A 22,934-nucleotide genomic window follows, 5' to 3' on the forward strand; every position below is an offset into this window, starting at 1 on the left:
AAAGAATGAAAAGCAGGTAGCAATACTATATATAGTACCTTTACAGTTGTGTGATCTTGAGAATACTTGTTTACCCTAATATTGGTTATTTCAGATTGTAATAATTGATATACATATATAAATAAATATATAAATACATATATAAATAAATATATATAAATATAAAGGTTCAAACTATTATTGCTGTTAAAACTGGAATATAAGAACACAGCTATCAAATGCTAAAACCTCACATGGAAAACCAAATGCAGATCTTCCTAACTCTAATATATCTAACACAGGGAAAGACTGAATCTATATAAATGGAAAGAATTTCAGTGATCTTTGCCACTAAAAAGACTTCCACTTTTCTGATAAAAAATTGTGGAGATTTTCTTTTCCTCCCTGAAAAGCTTTATACAAAGTTTACACATGTTAAACACTTATAATATAGATGGATAAAATAAACCTAGTTCATCTTGAAGGATAAATTAATTTCAGATTACCCAGTATGTTGTTTGTGCTTTCTGAGATGACTCAGCTGAGCATGGTCCAGGGTGAAAGAAGAGCGATGCCTATACTGCAAATCATTTGAGTTTGTTCATTTATTCAATAAGTATTCACTGAGCATCTATTATGCACCTAGGTGCTGCAGATAAAGCAATAAACAACATAAAGAAAACTCCTGCCTTATTAAGTTTCTCCTGGCTAAAACAGATGAACAAATTCTAGTATATCAGAGGGTAATAGGTGTTATAGAGAAAAATTTAATAGGTTAGAAAAGGGGGGTGATGGAGACATGTTACCATTTTATGTAGGATGGTCAAGATGCCTAGTAATAAAGTGATATATGATCAAAGAGAAAAGTAGGTAAGAAAACTAACTACAGGGATACTAAATAAGTTGTGCTCTGGCAGAGAAAAGAATAAATACAAAGCCCCCAAGGCAGGCTTGATATATTTAAGGAGCAGTAAAAAAGGGCAACTGTGTGGGTAGAGGGTAAATTAGTAGAATATGGTATCTGTGAGGTGGTAAGAAATGCTACTGGAGGATTCTGAACAGAGTATCATCCGATTCAGATTTTAAAAGGCTCTTCCTGTGTTAAAAAAATGACTAAAGGAAAACTGAAGACTAGTTGGGAAGATGTTGCCATAATTCAGGAAAGAAATAAAGGTGGGCCCGGACAGGGGTGGGTGCCTGGGTGGCCCAGTCCTTTAAGTTTGAGCCTTCAGTTCAGGTCATGATCCCAGGTCCTGGGATAGAGCCCTGCAATGGCAGGAAGCTTGCTTCTCCGTCTCTCTGCCCCTCCTTCTGCTTGTATTCCCTCCCTCGCTATCTCTCTGTCAAATAAATAAATAAAATCTTAAAAAAAAAAAAAGTGGGCCTGGACAATGATGAAAGCAACAGATGATGACAAATGGTCTAATTTCTGAAGATAATTTTAGTATGAGGAATTTAGTATGGGAAGATAACCACTGTTTCATTTTTGTGTCAGGGAAACTAACTTTTTTTCCCCTTTAGGAGTACGTTTCCTGTATTTTGGTTTTCCATACTCCTCTGTCACATGAGGATCATGACCAAATATTGTTAATTAGGTCAATCCTAGTGCTCTGTAGAGTAATGGCTGAACTACCTGTAATTTATTTTATTTATTTTTTAAACAAATTTACTCTTACTATTGTATATAACCAGGAATTAACTGCATAAATGAGGAGGAAAAAGTAGGGCAAATAATTCAGTTTCTTACACAAAGGAAGTAAGTTCATATATTTTGATGATCTGAATAGCTGGAGTAGCAGGAAGATGAAAAGTACAGCTTGGAGCAGGAAGTCATTAACAGATGATGTTCCCTATCATAGATAACATAAAATAATGGCTCTACAGTATTTATTTTTATCCTTTTAATTTAATTCAAAAAGCATTTCCTGGATGGGCCCAGAGGGCAACAATTACTCAATAGAAAAAAATTGCAAAGTTACTTCTTTCCAAAGGCCGAAGTTATGTTTTGACTATAAGCATCGTGAAGACAGGGTACGAGGGTCCATGCTTTATTCATACTTAAATCTATAAAGTCTTAAATAATTCTTCTCTCATAATAAGCACTTAATATAAATTTACTGACTTCTATAGACTGGATTCATATTCCACTAACTGAAGATCTAGTAAATGGAGCCCACTCTTGTGTCAAATTGTTTCTAACTCTAATCAAATTACTGGATTTTAAAATATAGAAATATCTTTGGTGATGTTGAAAAAAATCAACTTGATTTCAAATAGTATCAAGTTACATAGTTTACAAATTATGAAGCACAAGTCAGAAAACTTGATAAGATTTTAATTACTTATTTCTTATTAATACTGGCCATCATAAAGCTAAAAAGGGAACAAAATAAGCCATAAATATTAACTTAAATTTATAAATATTAACACTGAAAAAGTGATTTTTCTAGTCACAGGATCAAAGATTCTCTTACGTTTCATATGAAGGTTTTATGTTTAGAAGTGTTCATGTTTCAACAGAATCTGTTTCACAATCAATCACAATCTAACAGCTTCTCAAGCTGTTAGAACAACCTTTTAGCTTTGGGTTCTGTGAGAAAGTTGGACCAGGATAAAAGATGATGATTGGGCACACACATATCTAAGTTTAGGTAAAAAATTATAGTAGGGCTGTTTATATCAAAATCAAATTATTTAAGTACTTTAAGACCAATTGTTTAAAATAATCATTTATTAATATATATATTCATAGGCTTATTTTTGATGTAATGAACTCTCCTGCATATTACCTCATGTGACATTTAAATCCAGAAAAATTATGACACTGTACCACCCACTTTATACATTGAGGCTTTACCACTATTAGAGTAAGGTAAATAACAGTTCTGGAAAGTTTCTTTCAATACAATAAACTCTAACTCAGTGCCCAGAGCCTTCAGGAAATGAAGAAGGGACTAGTGAATATTATCAGATAATGAATCTAAAAAGCCCATAAGTAACCAGGGAACAGACCTAAAAATATTTAAGTTTATTTAATTTTGTTTCTCTTTGAGTCTGTTTTTCACAGAAACTATACTGTGGGAGTAAGAATGCATTAACTTTAAGCATATAACTTGTGTTAAGTCTAATGCAGGGGTTGGCAAATTATGACTGTGGGCCAAACTTGGTCCACCACTTGATTTTACAAATAAAGTTTTATTGGAACACAGTCATGTCCATTCATTTATGTATCATCTGTGGCTTCTTTCATGTTCTGGTAGCAGAGTTGAACAGTTGTTACAGAGACCATCAGGCCCACAAAGCCCAACATATTTACTACATAATCCTTTACACAAAAAGTTTGCTGACTCCTAGTCAAGCACATTGATGTAGAGTAGAAATATAGGCTATTAACAAAGAGATAAGCAAGTTCTAGCAGCAAATTTTTCAGAAACATAATTTCTAGAATCAAATTATTCTTGAACACTAATAAAATGTTGGCATATTATAGAAATGTTGCATTACATATTAAAATAATTACATATGGGTGCATCTGGGTGGCTCAGTAGGGTAAGCATCAGACTTGGTTTCAGCTCAGGTCATGATCTCAGGGTTGTCAGACTGAGCCCTGCATCTGGCTATGCACTCAGCGCAGAGTCTGCCTGTCTCTCTCCCTCTGTTCCTCTTCCCCCCACTCTCAAATAAATAAAGTCTTAAAACAAAACAAATACAGATGATAAAAGACAAAAACTCTGAATGGTCAACACATTAAAATTTGTTTTAAATATATTTTATATACAAACAATGAATCATGGAACACTACATCAAAAACTAATGATGTACTGTATAGTGAACTAACATAATAAAAAATAAATTTAAAAAATTAAAAAAATCTCAATAAATGAAACAGTGGAAAACTATTGTTGGACTAACAGTGTTTAAAATGCTTAAAAGTCTAACTATGCATTTATCTATATAGCATAACAGTTCTTGAAATTAGGTACTACACAAATACAATGAATGACTTTTCAAAGTAAAATCACTACTGGTTAAACAAAGGGAGTATCAGAGATGGCAAATTTCAGGTCAGCAAATTACTTAGGATATAACTGCCTTCCTTAACTTAGAATGAAATTCAGATCCCCAAACATCCCCAGTGATAAAATTTGGAATTTCTTAATTTGTTCCTTCTTTCCTATACTTGTAAAAATAATCCTCAATTTTATTAGATTCAAATGACAACAACAAAAACCCTTCCCTGGTTCTACTGATGCTGAACATCCTGACAGTAGGCTTAAACTCTAAAAGTAGTCACAAAGTTCAACTACCACATATACTTTAGAAACTACACAAATTATACACAAACACACATTGGGTCTTATCCTACATCTGGTTTGTGAAGTATTAAAGATCTGAAATACCAGCAACTGAAGAGTTTAATAAACCTTAAAAGGCAGGTCTGAAATTCAGACATTTGTTCTTTTTAAAAAGAATATTAAAAAAAAAAAAAAAGACGTTCTTATTCTTATTTTTTATTTATTTTATTTCTATTTTACATCTTTATTTTTTAAAAAATAAGAGACATCAGAAAATAATAAATATTGATATGGTTGTACAACCACATCAGTACAAAAAACTGGCTACATAGAACTTACTCACTGGTTACATATCCTTCTACTTTCTGTCTTAAAATAAGATCAAAGACATTACTGGCTCATCACAAAAATGAACATCTTAGAACTATGGATTAAAAGCCTATTATCTATACTGATACAATTCAGACACTGTTCAGAACAGTGGCTACTGTCAGCATAAACAGAAGCTATTTCTTATTAATGTATAAAGAAAATCTTTCATTCAATGGCTAAACTGAATATAAGTTTGGAATGGATTATAGAACCATCCTCTTTATATACTAAGATTTTTCTGCTAGTCTGACCTATAAAGTCAGAGAAAGAATTGGCCACTTTGGAAGTTTTATATCACGTGGACTTCAAATAGAGACAGCTTATCTAACTGCCAGGAATAAGAAACTCTCAAGTACCTACAGTTGTTCTGTGGCCTCTATGTTTGTCTGCCAAAGGAGCTAAGCTAATACCTATTCCAAGTCGTTCAAAAAATGGAGGGTTCATTATAAAGCTCAGCTGAAGCTGTTGCTGTGTAACTACCGTTTATTCCAGAAGCACTAGGATTCTTGCTAGTCTTAAAGGCCTCAGATAATTGTCTATAATCACTCTGTTAGCTTCCGAGAGACTTGCATAAGACACTCCCTTTGTGAGTATTCTACTTGCTGCTCATCTTGTTTGCTATTTGTGTAGATTAACTTGGAAATAATAGTCACTCTACAGCTCTAACCCTTTACCTTTTTCTTCGTTTTTTCCCCTTCCTTTACCTTTTTCTTACTGGCTTAGATTGCCAGTGATCTTTTAAATGGTAGTTTTCCAAGTAAAAATTCACACTAATTTTTATTTTTATTTTATTTATTTATTTTTTAAAGATTTTATTTATTTATTTGATAGACAGAGATTACAAGTAGTCAGAGAGGCAGAGAGAGAGGAGGAAGCAGGTTCTCTGCTGAGCAGAGAGCTTGATGTGGGGCTTGATCCCACGACCCTGAGACCATGACCCGAGCCGAAGGCAGAGGCTTTAACCCACTGGGCCACCCAGGTGCGCCTCAGACTAATTTTTAAAAAGCCATTCCTAACAATAAAAAATCCCATAAAAACTTGGGGAGAAAGAAGGCATCATTTCCCAAACTATAGCCAACTACCAAATGAAAGTCTATGGAACTGCCTATCTGCGGTGAAGAAAGAAAAGGTGGATTCTAAGCTGCTCTGATTGACCACAAAAGCTCAGTTCCTTATGGGTAAAGAGTGAGCAAAAAAAAAAAAAAAATCTTCTTGATGCCTGAACTGGTAAAATACACTTCGAGAGTTTAAGTACAAAGCAAAAAAATTATGTGATAAACTGTATTGCTTTTGTGGGGAAAATTCATACACGCTCAAAAACAAAGGACAAAGTACAACATATAGCATTTGATCAAGAAACAAACACTGCGTCATCAGCCTATGCCTGGGACTACAAGCCAGTTACATTCAAAATGAATTAATAAGAACATGCCACATTAAAGAAGATGTTAAAGTTTGATGTTCAAAAGACGTTTTCAAGTGCTATTGAACAAAAAACTCGAGGATGAATCTGGGTCTAAAAAAGGCATTCTGTAATTTGTCCTGTGTGTTTATTTTCTGGTGATAAAAATTTTGAAAGTGTCTTCCTTCTTTCTTACTTCAGAATTCTGCATCTTCTGCAGCAATATTAAAAAAAAAAAAGGATCTAGGTCTGAAAATACTAACAACAAATTAGAAGATAAAGAATAAAGAGCAAAAAAACTTCCTTCCATCTGAGAAATGCTTCAGAGGGACATAAAGATGTTAAACCAATGATAAAAATCCAGGATGGGGGGTGGGGGAAGAAAGCATAAACTCCTGATAGTTCAGAAGACAAAAATAAGTAGTATGAATTCTAGGCAGAATTTGATTCAACGAATTTTTTTCCTACAGGTTCCTTTTCTGAAGAGAATGCTTTCTAAACAACAATCGCAGCTACAATTTACCACGCATGTACCAAGCACATATGTATACAATACATATACAAGTCTAGGTAACACAATAAGTTTTTTCTTTCAGTCTAACATTTATCCATCCTTATGTTTTCAAACTTTTGCTTGCTTTTCAGCAACATTTGATAAAAATGAAATGCGGATTTAAATTTCAGGCTGCAGTGTAGGAACTAGAAAAAATAAAGAATATTTATCGAGTGTCCATTATATGCTGAGCACATGCTGGGCACAGGATACCTGGCACACTAACATTTGAGAGGGGCACTGTATTCTCCTTGCTGTTCAGAAAACTTAAAAGCAAGTTCTCGGGTTTTAAAATAAAACGTAGCTGAGGTCAGGTAAAACCCATTAACTCCTGGACTGGAAAAGATTGTGCTTTTCTACATCATCCTTTTGATGGTGATAGGTTCTTAAAAGAACAAAGCTAATTAAAAATAAATTTGATTAACAAAAACATAATAACAGAATAAACTATGGCTTAAATTTAATATACTAAACAGGATGTTTTATGAGTAAACCAAGACATGTAATAAGCTTTAACATTCAAAATAAACAGAAAATGGCTTTTTTTTTTTTTTAAAGATTTTTTAATTTATTTATTTGACAGACAGAGATCACAAGTAGGCAGAGAGGCAGGCAGAGAGAGAGAGGAGGAGGAAGCAGGCTCTCCGCAGAGCAGACAGCCCGATGCGGGGCTCGATCCCAGGACCCTGGGATCATGACCTGAGCCGAAAGCAGAGGCTTTAACCCACTGAGCCACCCAGGCGCCCCAGAAAATGGCCTTTGATATTAAATTAGGTTGCAATCTTGGTTGTATGTGTGATCTTAATATCTCTGAGTCTCAATTTCTTCATTTGTAAGAAGAGGGTATTATTATCTTAAAGAGGTGTGTTACAAAGATTAAAGATTAAGGTAATAGAGATAATGGTGAACACAGATCCTCATACATGGAAGTCCTACACCTCTAACAGAGTGACACTGAGGCTATGAAGGATGCTAACACTGAACAACTGTTTCCTTTTTTTTTTTTTTCCTTTTGGAATTATTGGGAAAAAATCACAACCGCCCCCAGTCCCTATCCAGTGCTTCAAAATTTTCCTTAAACGTTGTATCTTGGTACAAATCTGATACAGATGAAAAACTACTGATGTACACAGAAGGATAAAGACTAAAGTCAGTGGTTAGAGAAGGGGAGAAGCAGCTCAGGAACCCTAAAAAAGGAGGAAAACACCTCACAAAGTCAAAGCACCATACCTTCTGAAAGTCTCCTAGACAAACCTTAATAATTACAAATGCCACCTATTATTTATCAGCCAGGATACTTCAGTGACTGTTTATACTGTTTCATATCTGGACTGATTTTGTATGTTCCCCAATCCTTTTCTGGAGTGGGAAAGTGAGTCTGTTAATAGGGAAAGTACAAAAATTGTGTCTAGTATAGAATCCAGTAATGTTGTACTTCTAGATGTGTCCTGAGCATGTGTTTATTTTCTCATGTTTATGCCTTTCACGGTTCATCCTCCCTCTTCTCTAACAGAAGAATTGCTACTTATCTTTCTGGACACAGTTCAGATGTCAACTCCCAAGGCCATTAGTACTTCCCAAGGTAGGATTAGTTCTACCTACTCTCTGTTTCCAGAGTGCTTGGTATATACCTTTACTTGCCTGACTGCAATATAATTAATTCACTGAATGCTTGTTTCTCATACTAGATGGTAAGTTCCTTGAAGGTACTGGTAGTGTGTGTATATGGTAGAATTTTTAATGTTTAAGTGTCATTCCAATGTTGTTGCCACCATTCTACATTGTCCAGTATTTCAACCTATCTAGAAAAGCAAGTGGGAAATGTAGTGTGCTTAAGGATGCTTTTTTTTTAAATATCAGGAAGGAAACTAGGATCACTCTGCTTTTTGGTTAAGTGCTGGGCACATCAGGGTTTTTCTGGGGGGAGGTAGAGGGGCACATCAGTTTTAAAACTGTAAGTACTTAGCATTTTTAGACCTGAAAGGAAATTCAGATTTCCCACTTCAAACTTCCTAAGGGCTAACTGACTAAGCCAGAGTCATACAGTCAATCATTAACTGAGCCAGCAGATTTGAGCAGATCATTCTCTTGACCTTACTGACCATACTGCTTTATGATGCCAACACACCCTTACTGGGACTTTATCCACAGATAGGAATTACCATTCAGTTGATCTGCAGAGAGGAATAAAGGAGCTTATGATACCTAAATTTATATCATGACTTACAAAAAGAAAAGGCCTCTAACCAATGCTATGTGGTCAACTAAGTAGATTATCAATGCCTTTTGCATGTTAAGTAACCCTACCTTCTGTTTTCTGTAGCAGTACAAGTAGTACAGTATTAACCTAGTTCTTCTACTGTTTATTTAGTAAAGGTAACATATATTTTACAGATGATTGAAGATATTTGGATAAGCAGCAAACTATGAAATCTGAGATGTTACTGCCAAGTTTCTACTTTTGTTTGGGAAGTATAACATTCAAATGGTCATGAAATAAAATACACACAGTCCACATTTTTATACCTTTTTATGATTCATATTGTTAAACGTCTATACACTGCATATATTTCAGTAAAAGCATTTCAATAGTAAAAGCACTGTAACTTTAAATTCCCATTTGCTTTAGATACTGAAAAGGTAAATACTGTAACCATAAGTATTCTCAGAAGTTTATTATTTTGGTAATTTGATACTTTATCAAAGTATCATTTTTTTTTTTTTAAAGATTTATTTATTTGACAGAGAGAAATCACAAGTAGACAGAAAGGCAGCCAGAGAGAGAGAGAGAGGGAAGCAAGCTCCCCGCTGAGCAGAGAGCCCGATGCGGGACCCGATCCCAGGACCCTGAGATCATGACCTGAGCCGAAGGCAGCGGCTTAATCCACTGAGCCACCCAGGCGCCCCTCAAAGTATCATTTTTAAAGTTTAAAAAAATTCTCTTTAAAAAACCTGAGATTTCAACATATCACTTAATCTAAAATACACTTTCAATTAATTAAAATGCATTTATTCTTTATATATCCTTAATAACATTCAATATGTCTAAATACTATTTTCAGCATCGTTTCTAAGTAGTGTATGTCAGATGCGGATGTTACATATAGAATTGAAAACACTGAATTCTATTCTGTTCTGAGTAAGGTAGTTAGTAACACAATATATAAGTAGGCTTGGCTTATGAAATTTCCTAATGGTTCTCAAAGAAATCAAAGCTCAGAATTCAGTGCCCTTCCCCCTTCTCTGTGGCTTGTCCTGACACAGAAGACTAGTAGAGGGAACTACCCCCAAGCAGTGAATGCTGTTATGATTAGAACTGGAGGGAATATTGGTTACCTCTTGTGTGTATACTCTTTCCAGGCTGTTCTATTTTGTCTTTTGTTTTTTGTTTTTTTTAAAGATTTTATTTATTTATTTGTCATAGAGAGAGAAGCGAGAGCAAGCACAGGCAGACAGAGTGGCAGGCAGAGGCAGAGGGAGAAGCAGGCTCCCCGCCAAGCAAGGAGCCCGATGTGGGACTCGATCCCAGGACGCTGGGATCATGACCTGAGCCGAAGGCAGCCACTTAACCAACTGAGCCACCCAGGCGTCCCTTGTCTTTTGTTTTAAACAAGAAAAAACTACGAAACACTGAAAATAGGTTGTTTCTTAAAATCAAGGTCAGGCTAAGAGAAATAGGATGAATTTTTCATTTATAAATCTTATTTTTTTTCACCTGTGTCGTTCTGCTAAGTATTATATATATAAATATGCAATTTAACCTTTATTACTTTCATAGAATTATGGCAATAAATTATAAGAAAATTGCACGGTTACATATTTTAGCAGTTCCGTCAATTTTAAATATGATTTCTGTTAATCTAGCAGAAATCATCTGTTTTACTGTTGAACCACCTACCCCAGCACAGCACACAACTGTTAAAATGTAAATTGCCCAACTATTTTTAGCTGTTGTGGAAAAAAATTCCTGTCTTCGGGAATAATGATTTGAGGCATTGTGTTCATTTTGTTTATCAAGCAGCTATTCAGCCTCTAGTGGGCCCAAGTGCTTATGCAAGCAAAAGCTTTTAAGAATGCCTGCAGCTGCAATCCAACCTTCCAGGTAGGCTGCAGGTTCAGAGCACAGCTGCCCTAGGCTGCATAAAACTCAGATCCATCTGGAATTGGGTTTCAAAGAGGATTTCAAATTTGAGTTTTCATGTATCACACGGAAGAGAAGGCAGGGGAAGAACACCGGAGAGAAGGAAGGCAAACAACCAAAAAGATGCTATCTCTACTTCAGCCTTAATAAAAAATAAAAAGCTCAGACCCATGCTGCTCCTTCTAGATTACTACTTGCCAAGCCGGATATTCCATTCAGTGTATACTTCGATGAGCTGTGACTCATCCAGCAGCACCTGCGCCCATGTGTTAAGTACTGCCAAATAAAAGCCCAACATCCATTTACACAACAAAGAGATGTACCCTACAAGGCATGGGGCCTCAATCCAAAAGCCCCACTCCCCATTTGTTCTAAGCAAAGGGAAAGGAGAAAAAAAAATCTTCCCTTCTCACACCAGAGATTTTTAAAAATGTAGGTGGATTTTTGATGTAGGTTAATTTACAAATACTTTTACTCTTTAAAAGAATAAAGTATGTTTAATAGCACAAACACCCCTACAGCATTAGATTATCACGGCCATTAATGATTGTTCACCAAACCTTTCCAGCCTCCTTCATGAAAGCTCTTTATTCTCAAAGGATACATTTTTTGAGCAAAGGGGGATCAACAAACTAGTTGCTTGAAAGCTTTCCTGATGCTAGGCTGAAGTTAGGAAAGGCTTAATGAAGGCTTTAAAATCCACAAGGGCTTCACAATGAACATCTGACTCGGTGATTTATGCATATTAATAACTTCAGTCCTACTGAGGCAAGCTGAGCCGAACATGTCCTCCGAATCTTAATGTCTTTAGCTCCACTGGGATTATTACAAATGTAAATTTCTAAGATTCTCAGCTATTAATCTCTGTCTGTCCTCCTGTTCAGCAACATAATGACTAATTAAACATCAAAAGACCTGTACAGGAGATCTTCTTTGACAGCTACCGGCCTAGTCCTCTTCCCAAGAGAGGAATTCAAATGACAGGGACATGGAGTAACAGCATATGAGTAAGCTACAAATTACTGCAGAGAAATCTGAAAACCTAACATTAAATGTGGATTTATCTCAATCAATGATTCCATTAAACAGTGAAGAGTTAATATGTAAAGTGTGCCTGCTGACGCCAATCGAATATATCCTTACAGCCAGCAAATATTGAATACCTGAAATCAGTTTCTTTACCACAAAGTCAAAAAAATGGGTACTTACTGAAGAAGGCAAACCAGGAGGCACCTTTCTGACTTTCTTTGCTTGCAAAGGATCTGCATTTGGAAAACAATATTATTTCATCAGAATTTCTATTTTAAAAGGTCTGACTTCAACTGAACAGAAATTTTTTCCTTCCAGTGCCTTGTTTTCCAGTACTTAGGAAAAAGCAAGGGCATATAGGGATTGGGGCTTCATTCTTTCTGACAGTTCCTGGGCAAAACAGTTCTCCTAATGAAGGGATATATTCTGAAATACGTATCAGGTAAGTTTAGGAAGATGAAAAGCAAACAAAGTAAAACAAGAAAGAAAATAACAAACCAATAAGCATGTGTGAAGGGAATTAATATTTCTTAAAAACTCTTTATGTGCCAGGCTCCATACCAGGCACTTTACATCACATATCTCACTTTCACTTACAGAGGGCATTTGGTACAACAGGTCACTTTAATAATAAAACTGCTAAACAGAGACACAAATTCAGTGTCCACATCACATGAAGAATTAGGTTTAAAAGCATACTAACCAGACTGAAAGCTAATGCTGTGCTACAATTTATTATGTTAAAAATTTGAAATAAAATTTAATCAATGAAAAATTATGCTTGTAATCATGTCAGAGAAATGCTACATAAACTATTAAAATATAGGCACTGTCATATACAATGTCATCTAGTATTCTGTAAGAACACTTACTGTTGGGGCGCCTGGGTGGCTCAGCGGGTTAAGCCACTGCCTTCGGCTCAGGTCATGATCTCAGGGTCCTGGGATCGAGTCCCGTATCGGGCTCTCTGCTCAGCAGGGAGCCTGCTTCCCTTTCTCTCTCTCTCTCTACCTGCCTCTCCATCTACTTGTGATCTCTCTCTGTCAAATAAATAAATAAAATCTTAAAGAACACTTACTGTTTACAATGTGTGGTTAAAACTGCAAATTCAGTACTAACTGTTCTGTGTGATTTGTCCATGGGTGTTTATATTATTTCAAAAATAACTAGAAAAAGTCTATTTCTTTATAAGATATAAACGAGAACCTATTTTCACAGATAACTGATCAGCTTTACTTGGTAGTTTAATTTTACTTATCTAAAATTTAAAATTTAAAACTTGTTCATCTTATTTACTGTAAAAAAAAAAAAAGGTGGTAAGCGCAGCTTTCCAATCTTTAACAAATAATGGATGAAATTCAGGATTTTTCAGAGGGTTTCACTAGTAATAAGGCTGGCATAAAGTATACTATTTTGCAAACCATAAAAATGAGAATTAAACAAGCATATTTTCCTGTGTCATAAATTATACGACACAGTAAGACACACAGTTGTTTAAGAAAGAATTATATTCGTATTTTAAATTAGGACAGGGCATCTTTACAATAAGGCTGCAAAGCTAAAAAAGTAACTTTAGAAGTAGCATGTGGGAAATTTTATACATTAAAAAAGGGGGCAAATCATTCATTCATTACTTTTTAAGTTCCTATACCAAGAGGCAGCCTATATTTCCTTAAAAGAAAAGTGCCAAGATAAACAATATCTGGCACACTCTATACTTATAAATCTTAGAAGCAAATTTTTTATTCTTTGTGAGGCTTTTCTAGAACCTAACTCTTCGAAACTAACAAATACAGTATCCTTTGAGCAAAAGCCACACTCTATACCAAGAGAGTCAACTGAACTGCTCCTATCAGTTTGGAGCTCATCAATCTATTTTGGATTAATAACTAGCAGAAGATGTTTTATTTAGTTTAGGACAGTTTATACTGCCTATGTAAATAGAAATGTTTCTTATCTTTCTTCCTTTCTTTTTTTTTTAGTTAGAGAGGAGGTGGGGAGGGGCAGAGGGAGAGGCAGAGAATCAAGCAGGCTCCACGTCCAGCATGAAGCTTGACATGGGGCTTGATCTCACAACCCTGAGATCATAGTCTGAGCCAAAATCAAGAGTCAGAAGCTTAACCACTCAGCCACCCAGGCACCTGGAAATGCTTATTTTATATCTTTATCTCCTCACTGGCTGCCACTGCACAATTATGTACATAATGTTCTATTTAAAAACAATGAATTTGGGATTCACAGTTTACTTTTGAGGGGTTGCAAAGTCTAACAGTTTAGAGTAAGCTGGCTGGATTCAAATTTCAGCTCCTAATTTCAGCAGCAACAAATACAGTGGCTGTGTGAACTTGGGCAAGTTATTTTTAATCTCTTTGAGCTTCCGTTACATAAGATGTAAAAAGGGAGTAACACCCCTTAGAGCTATTGTAGTAAAGATAATATGGAAAGATATTTGGGGCAGTGCCTGACAAGAGAGTGACAATAAATTTTAGCCATTATTACTATGTTTATATTAAAATCTGTGGCAGAAAAAAAAATATATATATATATTTAATATTTTATTTATTTGACAGATGGAGATCACAAGTAGGCAGAGAAGCAGGCAGAGAGAGAGGAGGAAGCAGCTCCCCGCTGAGCAGAGAGCCCGATGCAGGGCTCCATCCCAGGACCCTGAGATCATGACCTGAGCCGAAGGGGAGGCTTTAACTCACTGAGCCACCCAGGCGCTCCTGTGGCAAAATATTCTAATTTAGATAGCTAGATGCTATTTTGCAGAATGCAGATTTCGTAAAGCATCTAAGCAGCTTGAGAAGATACTGAGGTGGGTAAAGATGATCTCTGAAGTCCTTTCAACTCTGAGATTTTATGAGTAACTACAATGCCAAGAAAGAGTGGCAGAGTGATAAATAACAATGAAGAATGGACTAACACTCCACTAAGTGGTATTCATACAGGAAATGAGCGGGCTTCCCTGGGTACCAAGTCTTGGCTAAGTTGCTAAGCTTCCTAGGTCTTGATTTTTCATCTGTAACACAGGTTAGTATTACAACCTCAGAGAACTTTTGTAAAGATATATACCTGGCATGGAGGAGATAAAAGTATTGATCACTATCATAATCAAAATGAAAAAATGAAAATGAAGATACAAGTTTTAATTTCTGGAAAACTTGAGTTTTTATACCTCTACCCTAATTCCTAGTGAATCAATACAATAACTCATTTTCTCCCTGAATTTTTAGTAATATTATATTGGTCCGTATTAGTGCTTTTTGACATAGTATATACTCACATAGCTTACTAACAAGATATTTCTCTAGTGACACTAACACAAGTAGATTTCAATGAGTGTTCCTACCCTAACTCATTTGGTGGGAAACAAAGGTGAAGATGGAGAAAAGATGCTTTACAATTTATCATTTCTTTAATAAACATTATACTGGTCTATATCTTCTGGGCTTACTTTATTACACATATTAAGTCACCCATAATGCTGAGAGATGGACATATCTAGTCAGAGCTCTCTATGCAAACATGATTATCATTGCCCTTTCATATATTCAAGCATATTCTAGACCCAGGGACAAGGGCTATTTCACAAAAATCTAGTTTTCACAGAAGGTAGATATATAAATTGGTATTTGCAGAATAAATAACTATACATATTTTCTTTTTTTAAAAGATTTTATTTATTTACTTGACAGAGATTACAAGTAGGCAGAGAGGCAGGCAGTGAGAGGAGGAAGCAGACTCCCCACTGAGCGGAGAGCCCCACCCGATGCGGGGCTCGATCCCAGGGCCCTGGAATCATGACCTGAGCTGAAGGCAGAGGCTTTAACCCACTGAGCCACCCAGGCACTCCGATGACATATTTTCTTTTAGTGGAATGTATTTATTTCAGAAGCTGGCCTATCCTTGATAGAATTATCCTGTATAACTTCAATTTTGTATAAAGGAAGATTCCTATGAAGGAATCACCAATAATTCTCACACTTAAAAACTGCTTGGATAAGGTGCCAGAGTGTACCTGAGGCTTGCTATAAGCAGCAACACAAAACAAACTGGCCTGGTTAGGGTATGTATATGGCGTAAAAGAAGGAAACTAAAGAAAATTAGGGTTCAAAACTTAATACACACTGAGTTTCCTTTTGAGGTGATGCTTTGGAACGAGACAGAGATGATGGCTGCACAGCACTGTGAATATACTAAATTTCACTGCATTGTATATTTTAATATGATTGATTTACCTCAAATTTTTAAAAAATGGGGAGTAGAAAACTTCAAATGCAAAGAACATTGATGTGGAGTCAAAAATTCTTAAATTTTATCTTGGATAAACCATCTACTAATTATACGAATATGTCCTCTTGAGCCTCATTTTATATTAAATCTAGTTATTACACTCATTGACCAGCAGGGCTGTTGGACCTAAGAGATGACAAAGTATATAAAACCACACTGTTAACTGTTCAGCATTATATCAATCTCAGTCAAAAATAAGGTATTAATATTAGCCCATGGCATTTTTATTATAATAGGAAAAACCAGTCCCACTTTTCACTATTTAGTTCCTCTTATGATGACCAAACAAGAATATTAAATTGATTGTTTATTAAATATCTGATACATTATTATATGCAAATTAGCCTTATTATCAACATCATATCTAAGAAACCAAATTCCTACTAAATAAAAGTGTAGCCAGAAGACTAAGAGTTTAAAAAACGAAAAGGAACATTTTAAAGAAAGGATTTGTTGTACAACATACTTACCAAGTGCTGTAGAATCATGGAGTGGTCTTCTCCTGGAACTTGAGGCAGAGAATGAGTAGTATGGTGTTCCAGGTTTTCCTGAAGAAGAGAGCTGTGCTGGGCTTCCAAGCCCCAGATCTTGTCTCAGGAGACTAGACTATAAAACAAAGCCAAGGAAAGAAGTTATCTTTCTACAGATACCAACCCAAACCGGAAAGTATCACCACTTCTGAGTTACTCCCAATGGTTATTCAGAGGATGCCAGTACCTTCAACCATGCCTTGAATTTAGATGCATCCGATAAAATACTTGAGTTCTAGGAGACCATTGGTTTAAACTTATATTTTCTTTCCCTATCTTCATGTTGCCTGCTTTCTAGTAAATATTCAGATCTATGCAATCTTAAGGTTGAAAGACACTTTAGTTACAATGTGGTCCACCCGTTAATCAAGAATATTTTTGAAAAATGTTCACCAAGTCTTTGCTTGAATGCTTTCATGACCATACCTGGCAGTCTATTCTGTTCTTTTTCCTTTTCTTTTTTCTTTTTAGGATAGCTTTCATTATTTGAAGACTGCCAATATTGTCAAGACTAGCCATTCCTGTTTTCTTCAACTGTGTCTCATGGCATGGGACTGAATGAAATCCTCATCATTTCTGACATAAGACCTCTGGATTTATTTTCAGTTTCTAAAAGTGTCGTGTGAAACAGAATGGATAACAATGCCCCAGATGTGGCCTGATTAGTGCAAAGTCATTTAAATAACTGCATTTAAATAACCCATTTGTGGGGCGCCTGGGTGGCTCAGTGGGTTAAGCCGCTGCCTTCGGCTCAGGTCATGATCTCAGGGTCCTGGGATCAAGTCCCGCATCGGGCTCTCTGCTCAGCAGGGAGCCTGCTTCCCTCTCTCTCTCTCTCTGCCTGCCTCTCCATCTACTTGTGATTTCTCTCTGTCTCTCTGCCAAATAAATAAATAAAATCTTTAAAAAAAAAAAATAACCCATTTGTGCTAGCTCGTATTAAAAGTTTAGGAGTGATATCACATGTTGTTACTCTTTACTGCATATCTTGCTATCAAATCCTGTCCCCTCCAACAGTTTCCTTGTTCAGTTGTGTTTTTTGTCCCAAGTGCAACAGTTAACATTTACCTGATAAAATTCATTTTCTTACATTTTATCCATAATATTCATTTCTGCTTTTTTTAGATTCTAAGTCTGTCAACTGCTGCATTTACTAGTCTTTCTAGTATTGGGGCATAAAAAATGGGATTAAAAAAAGACATCAGGATGACAAGGCTGAGGAGATCCCTATGCTATGCTATATGCTACAGTGACATGAAACTTTGTTAAGTGCTTCACTGAAATCCAGAGATTCAGCAGCCCTGACCTACTAAACCAGTGACCCTAACATAAAGCAAATGAAGTCAATTTGGCAGAATTTGGTTCCAACTTTCTAGTAGCAGACAGAAAAAGGCCTCAACTGGAAAGGGTGCTGAATACGGTTGAGAGAATGCTCTCATGTGAAAAGAGCTGTGTGATCCCTCTAATAGACTATCCTCCTGCCCCAAATTTAATATCTGCCATATTCTTAGTAGTTGTCCTTTTAGCCACTGATTAGCACAGAGGTACTGCTTTGGTCAGAAAAAATCAGAACTTTGTAATAGTGGTCATAGTAGCCCAGTTCCTGCTTCCATTCTAATAATCAAGGAAAACTCTCTTTCAGTTTATCACATATTTAATGATTTCAAGTATTTTTTGTTTTGTTTCAGCTTAAAAAAATTCAGCTGGAACACACATAGCATACAATTAACCATTGCAAAGTTTCCACTCAGTGACATCTGGTGCATTCACAATGTTACATGACCATCACCATCTAGTTATAGAACATTTTTATCACCTCCAAAGGAGACCCTATTGCCATTAATCAGTTACTTCCATTCTTCCCCTCCTCTAGCCTTTGCAACAACTAATTTCCTATCTCTATCAATTCACCTATTCTGAATATTTCATATAATTTGGAACCATACGGGACCCTCTTTCACCTCACGTTTTTTTTGAAGTGCATCCTCACTGTAGTTTTTATTAGTACTTCAATCCTCATTAGGGCTGAATAAAATTCCATTGTATAAACATACTATAATCTGTTTATCCATTCATGCATTGATGGGACATTTTAGTTGTTTCTAGCTTTAGACTACTGGGCATAGTGTTGCCATGAATATCGTGTATGGGTATTTGTCAGAGTACCTGTTTTCAATTCTTATGGGAGATACTCAAGAGCAGAATTGCTGGGTCATATGACAATTTAAGGAACTTCCAAACTGTTTTTCACCATGGCAGTGTCACTTTACATTACCCCCAGCAATGTATGAGGATTCTAATTACATCCTTACCAACACCTGTTACTTGCTCTTTTTTTCACTCCTTCTTTTCTCAATTATAGCCATCTTTGTGGGCATGAAGTAGTATCTTATTGTGGTTTGATTCCCATTTCCCTAATGATTAATGATGTTAAATATTCCTTCATGGGCCTGATGACCTTTTGTATATCTTCCTTAGAAATGTATCAGTTCAAGTCCTTTGACCATTGCATTTTTGAATTGGGTTGTAGTTCTACTGTAATATTATACTGTAAGAATTCTTATATATTATGTTTTGAAAACTAGACATTTATTAGATATATGTTTGCATGTCCCATTTTGTAGGTTGTCTTTTCACTTTGTTAAAAAAAAGATTTTATTTATTTGAAAGGGGGAGAGAGAGCATGCGTGCATACAGGCAGGGGGAGCAGCAGAGGGAGAGGGAGAAGCAGATTCGCTGCTGGCAGGGAGCCTGATGCAGGACTCCATCTGAGGACCCTGGGACCATGACTTGAGCTGAAGGCAGGTGCTTAACTGACTGAGCCATCTAGGTATCCTGGTCTTTTCACCTCTTAACATCCCTGAATAAACACAAGTTTTTAATTTTGATAAAGTCTAACTTACATTATTTTTTTTCTTTGTTGTGCTTTTGGTGTCATATCTAAGCATCCACTGCCAAAGTCAACGTAATGAAGATCTATCCCTATATTTTCTTCTAAAAATATATAGTTTTAACTCATACATAGATCACTGACACACTTTGAATTAATTTTTGTATATGGTAGAAGGTATGGGGCCAACTTCATTCGTTTGAAAGTGTATATCCAGTTATGCTAGCACCATTTGTTAAAAAGAACAGTATTTCCTTACTCAGTGCTCTTGGTACCCTTTGCTGAAAATCAATTGCTCATAGATACTTGGGTTTATTTCTGGACTCTCAATCTTATCCTATTTGTCTGTATGTCTGCCTTATGCCAGCTCCATAGTGTAGGTTTGTAATAAGTTTTGAAATTGAAAAGACTACATACTTCAAAAAAAAAAAAAAAAAAAAAAAAAAAAGACTACATACTTCAACTTTACTCTTCTTTTTCAATACTGTTTTGGCTATTTGGGCTTCTTTGAAATTACACATAACTTTGAGAACCAGCTTTTCCATTTATAAAAAAGATACCATTGGAATTTTGATAGGGATTGCACTTTGAGGAGTTTTGTCATCTTAACATCATTAAGTTTTCCGACCAATGAACACTGAATATTTTTCTATTTACTTAGGTATTCATTAATTTCTTTCAGCAGTGCTTTGTAGTTTCCTGTATATAAGACTTGTAGTTAAATTTATTCCTAGGTATTTTATTCTTTTTGGATGCTAAATGGAGTTGGTGACTTAATTTTATTTTTGATTTGTTCATTATTAGTGTATAGAATAGAACTATTTTTTGTGTGTTGATCATGAATCTTGCAACTATGGTAAATTCATTATTAGCTCAAATAGCTTCTTTTTTAGTTTTTAATTTTAATTTTTACCTTTTTTTAAAAAAAGTTTTATTTATTTATTTATTTGACAGAGACAGAGAGAGAGAGACATGAGAGAGGGAACACAAGTCAGGGGAAAGGGAGCGGTAGAAGGCTCCCCACTGAGCAAGGAGCCCGATGTGGGATTTGATCCCAGGACCCTAGCGTCATGACCTGAGCTGAAGCCACACACTTAACTGACTTGAGCTACTCAGGCGTCCTTGTCTTTTTTTTTTAAGATTTTATTTATTTGACAGATGGAGATCACAAGTAGGCAGAGGCAGGCAGAGAGAGAAGAAGGGAAGCAGGCTTCCCGCTGAGCAGAGAGCCCGATGCAGGACTCGATCCCAGAACCCTGGGATTATGACCTGAGCCTAAGGCAGAGGCTTTAACCCACTGAGCCACTCAGGCGCCCCCCTTGTCTTGTTCTTAATCCTCTACACCAAACATGGGACTCAAAGTCACAATTCTGAGAGAAAAAGTTACATGTTCTACTGACTGAGACAGCCAGATGACCTATCTTGTTCACAATCTTAGTGGGTAATACTTTTACCATTAGGCATGATATCAGCTACAGGTTTTTCATAAATGACCTTTATCGAGTAGAAAAAGTTCCCTCCTAGTCCTAATTTGTTAAGTGTTTTTATCATGAAAGGATATTGGATTTTTTCAGATGCTTTTTCTTCACTGATTGAGATGATCAAATGATTTCCCCCCCTTCATTCTGTTAATAAATTACAATGATCACTTCTCATATGTTGAACTATCCTTGCAGTCTTTTTTTTTTTTTTTTTAAAGATTTTTATTTATTTGACAGACAGAGATCACGAGTAGGCAGAGAGGCAGGCAGAGAGAGATGGGGAAGCAGGCTCCCTGGCAAGCAGAGAGCCCGATATGGGGCTCGATCCCAGGACCCTGGGATCACGACCTGAGCCGAAGTCAGAGGCTTTAACTTACTGAACCACCCAGGTGCACCTACCCTTGCATTCTTGAGATAAAACCTACTTGGATCATGGTGTATATTCCTTTTAATGTGCTGCTAGATTTAGCTTGCTCTTTGGTAAAGGATTTTTACATTAATATACAAAAAAAGATAAAGACCTGTAGTTTCCTTTTCCCTGGGATATATGTCTGGCTTTATCCAGGGTAATGCTGGCTTCATAGAATAAGTGTTTATTTAAGAAGGATGGGTGTTAATTCTTTAAATGACTGGTAGAATTCATTATTGAAGTCATTTGGTCCTAGGCTTCTCTTTTTCTAAAGAATTTTTATTACTGATTCAATCTCTTGTTTTATCTCTGTTTAGATTTTTTTATCTCCTCTTGAGTCAGTTTTCATAGGGTGTATATTTCCAGGACTTTGTCCATTTCATCTGGGTTGTCTAATTTATTAGCATACAGTTATTCATAGCATTCATTTATAATTCTTTTTATTTTTGTAAGGCTGGTGGTAATACTCCCTATTTTCATTTCTTATTTTAGTGATTTGACTTTTTTTTCTTAGTCAATGTAATTAGGTTTGACAGTTTTTGATATTTTCAAAGAACCAACTTTTGATTTTTTGATTCTGTTATTTTTTATTCTCCATTTTTAAAATTTCTGTTCTAATCTTTATTATTCCCATCCTTCTGCTGGCTTTAGGTTTAGTTTACTCTTCTTTTTTTAGGTTCTTATGTTATGAAGTTAGGTTATTGGTTTGAGATCTTTTCTAATGCAGGTATTTACAACTATAAATTTTCCTCTGATCACTCCTTTCACTGCATCTAATGTTTTGCTATCCTTTCCAGTAATTTTCATTTGATTTTTCAGTTTGTTTAAAAAAGCCTATTCAGCAATGCTGAAGCACACATGAGATAATCAATTACTAAACCAAAGATCATTACATCTTTCAGAAATGTTTATAATCAAGAAAATTTTTTCAGACTCATCAAAAGGTAAATTATTCTTTGAAGAGTTGGTATCTTCCTTTATAAAGGAGAAAAGTGAGGAAAAGAAAATTTCAAACACCAGATAATAAATATGTGTACATGAAAAGACTACATAATATCAATATAATTATTTAGTGTTTATTGCATAAATTCCAACAGATCAGAATTTATGATATGAGGCTCAACAGACTGGAAAGGAAGGTGTGATTATCAGACATAAAGGAGAAACAGTCCCTCTTATGATAATTATCTCCAGAAGAAATGCGGAAATTGAGAAAATTTATGTAACACAGTTTTATTTCTATTTCTATAAGAAACCATTAGCAGTGACTCTCCTGATTATGTTACTCATGTGAGTAGTGCGACCCACTAATCATCAAATCTCCAACACATTACACTGAGATTTCCATTGTCACACCTGTTTTGTCTTTGTCATGCTGGGCACATTCAACATACCTAAAATAGCAATCAGAATATGGCTTATAGTATGCTAGATGGAACATATTATTACTAACACGTTTAAGGTCAGGGGTCATGTACCTTGAAATTTTCCTCTAAATATCACTGATCTTTTATTAAGATGTTCCCTCCTCAGTGTAAAACTTACTTTCAGGATGGC

General features: G+C 35.7%; 1 protein-coding gene across 12 annotated transcripts in view; it reads right to left on the reverse strand.

Annotated features, from left to right (window-relative positions):
* TCF12 (transcription factor 12) overlaps nt 1-22,934 on the reverse strand; it is a 390,121-nt gene that overhangs the window by 69,547 nt on the left and 297,640 nt on the right. For all 12 annotated transcript variants that reach the window (XM_082733805.1, XM_082733797.1, XM_082733804.1 and 9 more), the window contains 2 exons: nt 16,538-16,673; nt 11,952-12,004 (listed from right to left, as the gene is read on the reverse strand). In XM_082733805.1, coding sequence (XP_082589931.1) covers nt 11,952-12,004; nt 16,538-16,673 — 189 coding nt within the window. The remainder of the gene's footprint in view (nt 1-11,951; nt 12,005-16,537; nt 16,674-22,934) is intronic.

Source organism: Mustela nivalis (assembly GCF_964662115.1).
Source record: "Mustela nivalis genome assembly, chromosome: 6".
Lineage (NCBI taxonomy): Eukaryota > Metazoa > Chordata > Mammalia > Carnivora > Mustelidae > Mustela > Mustela nivalis.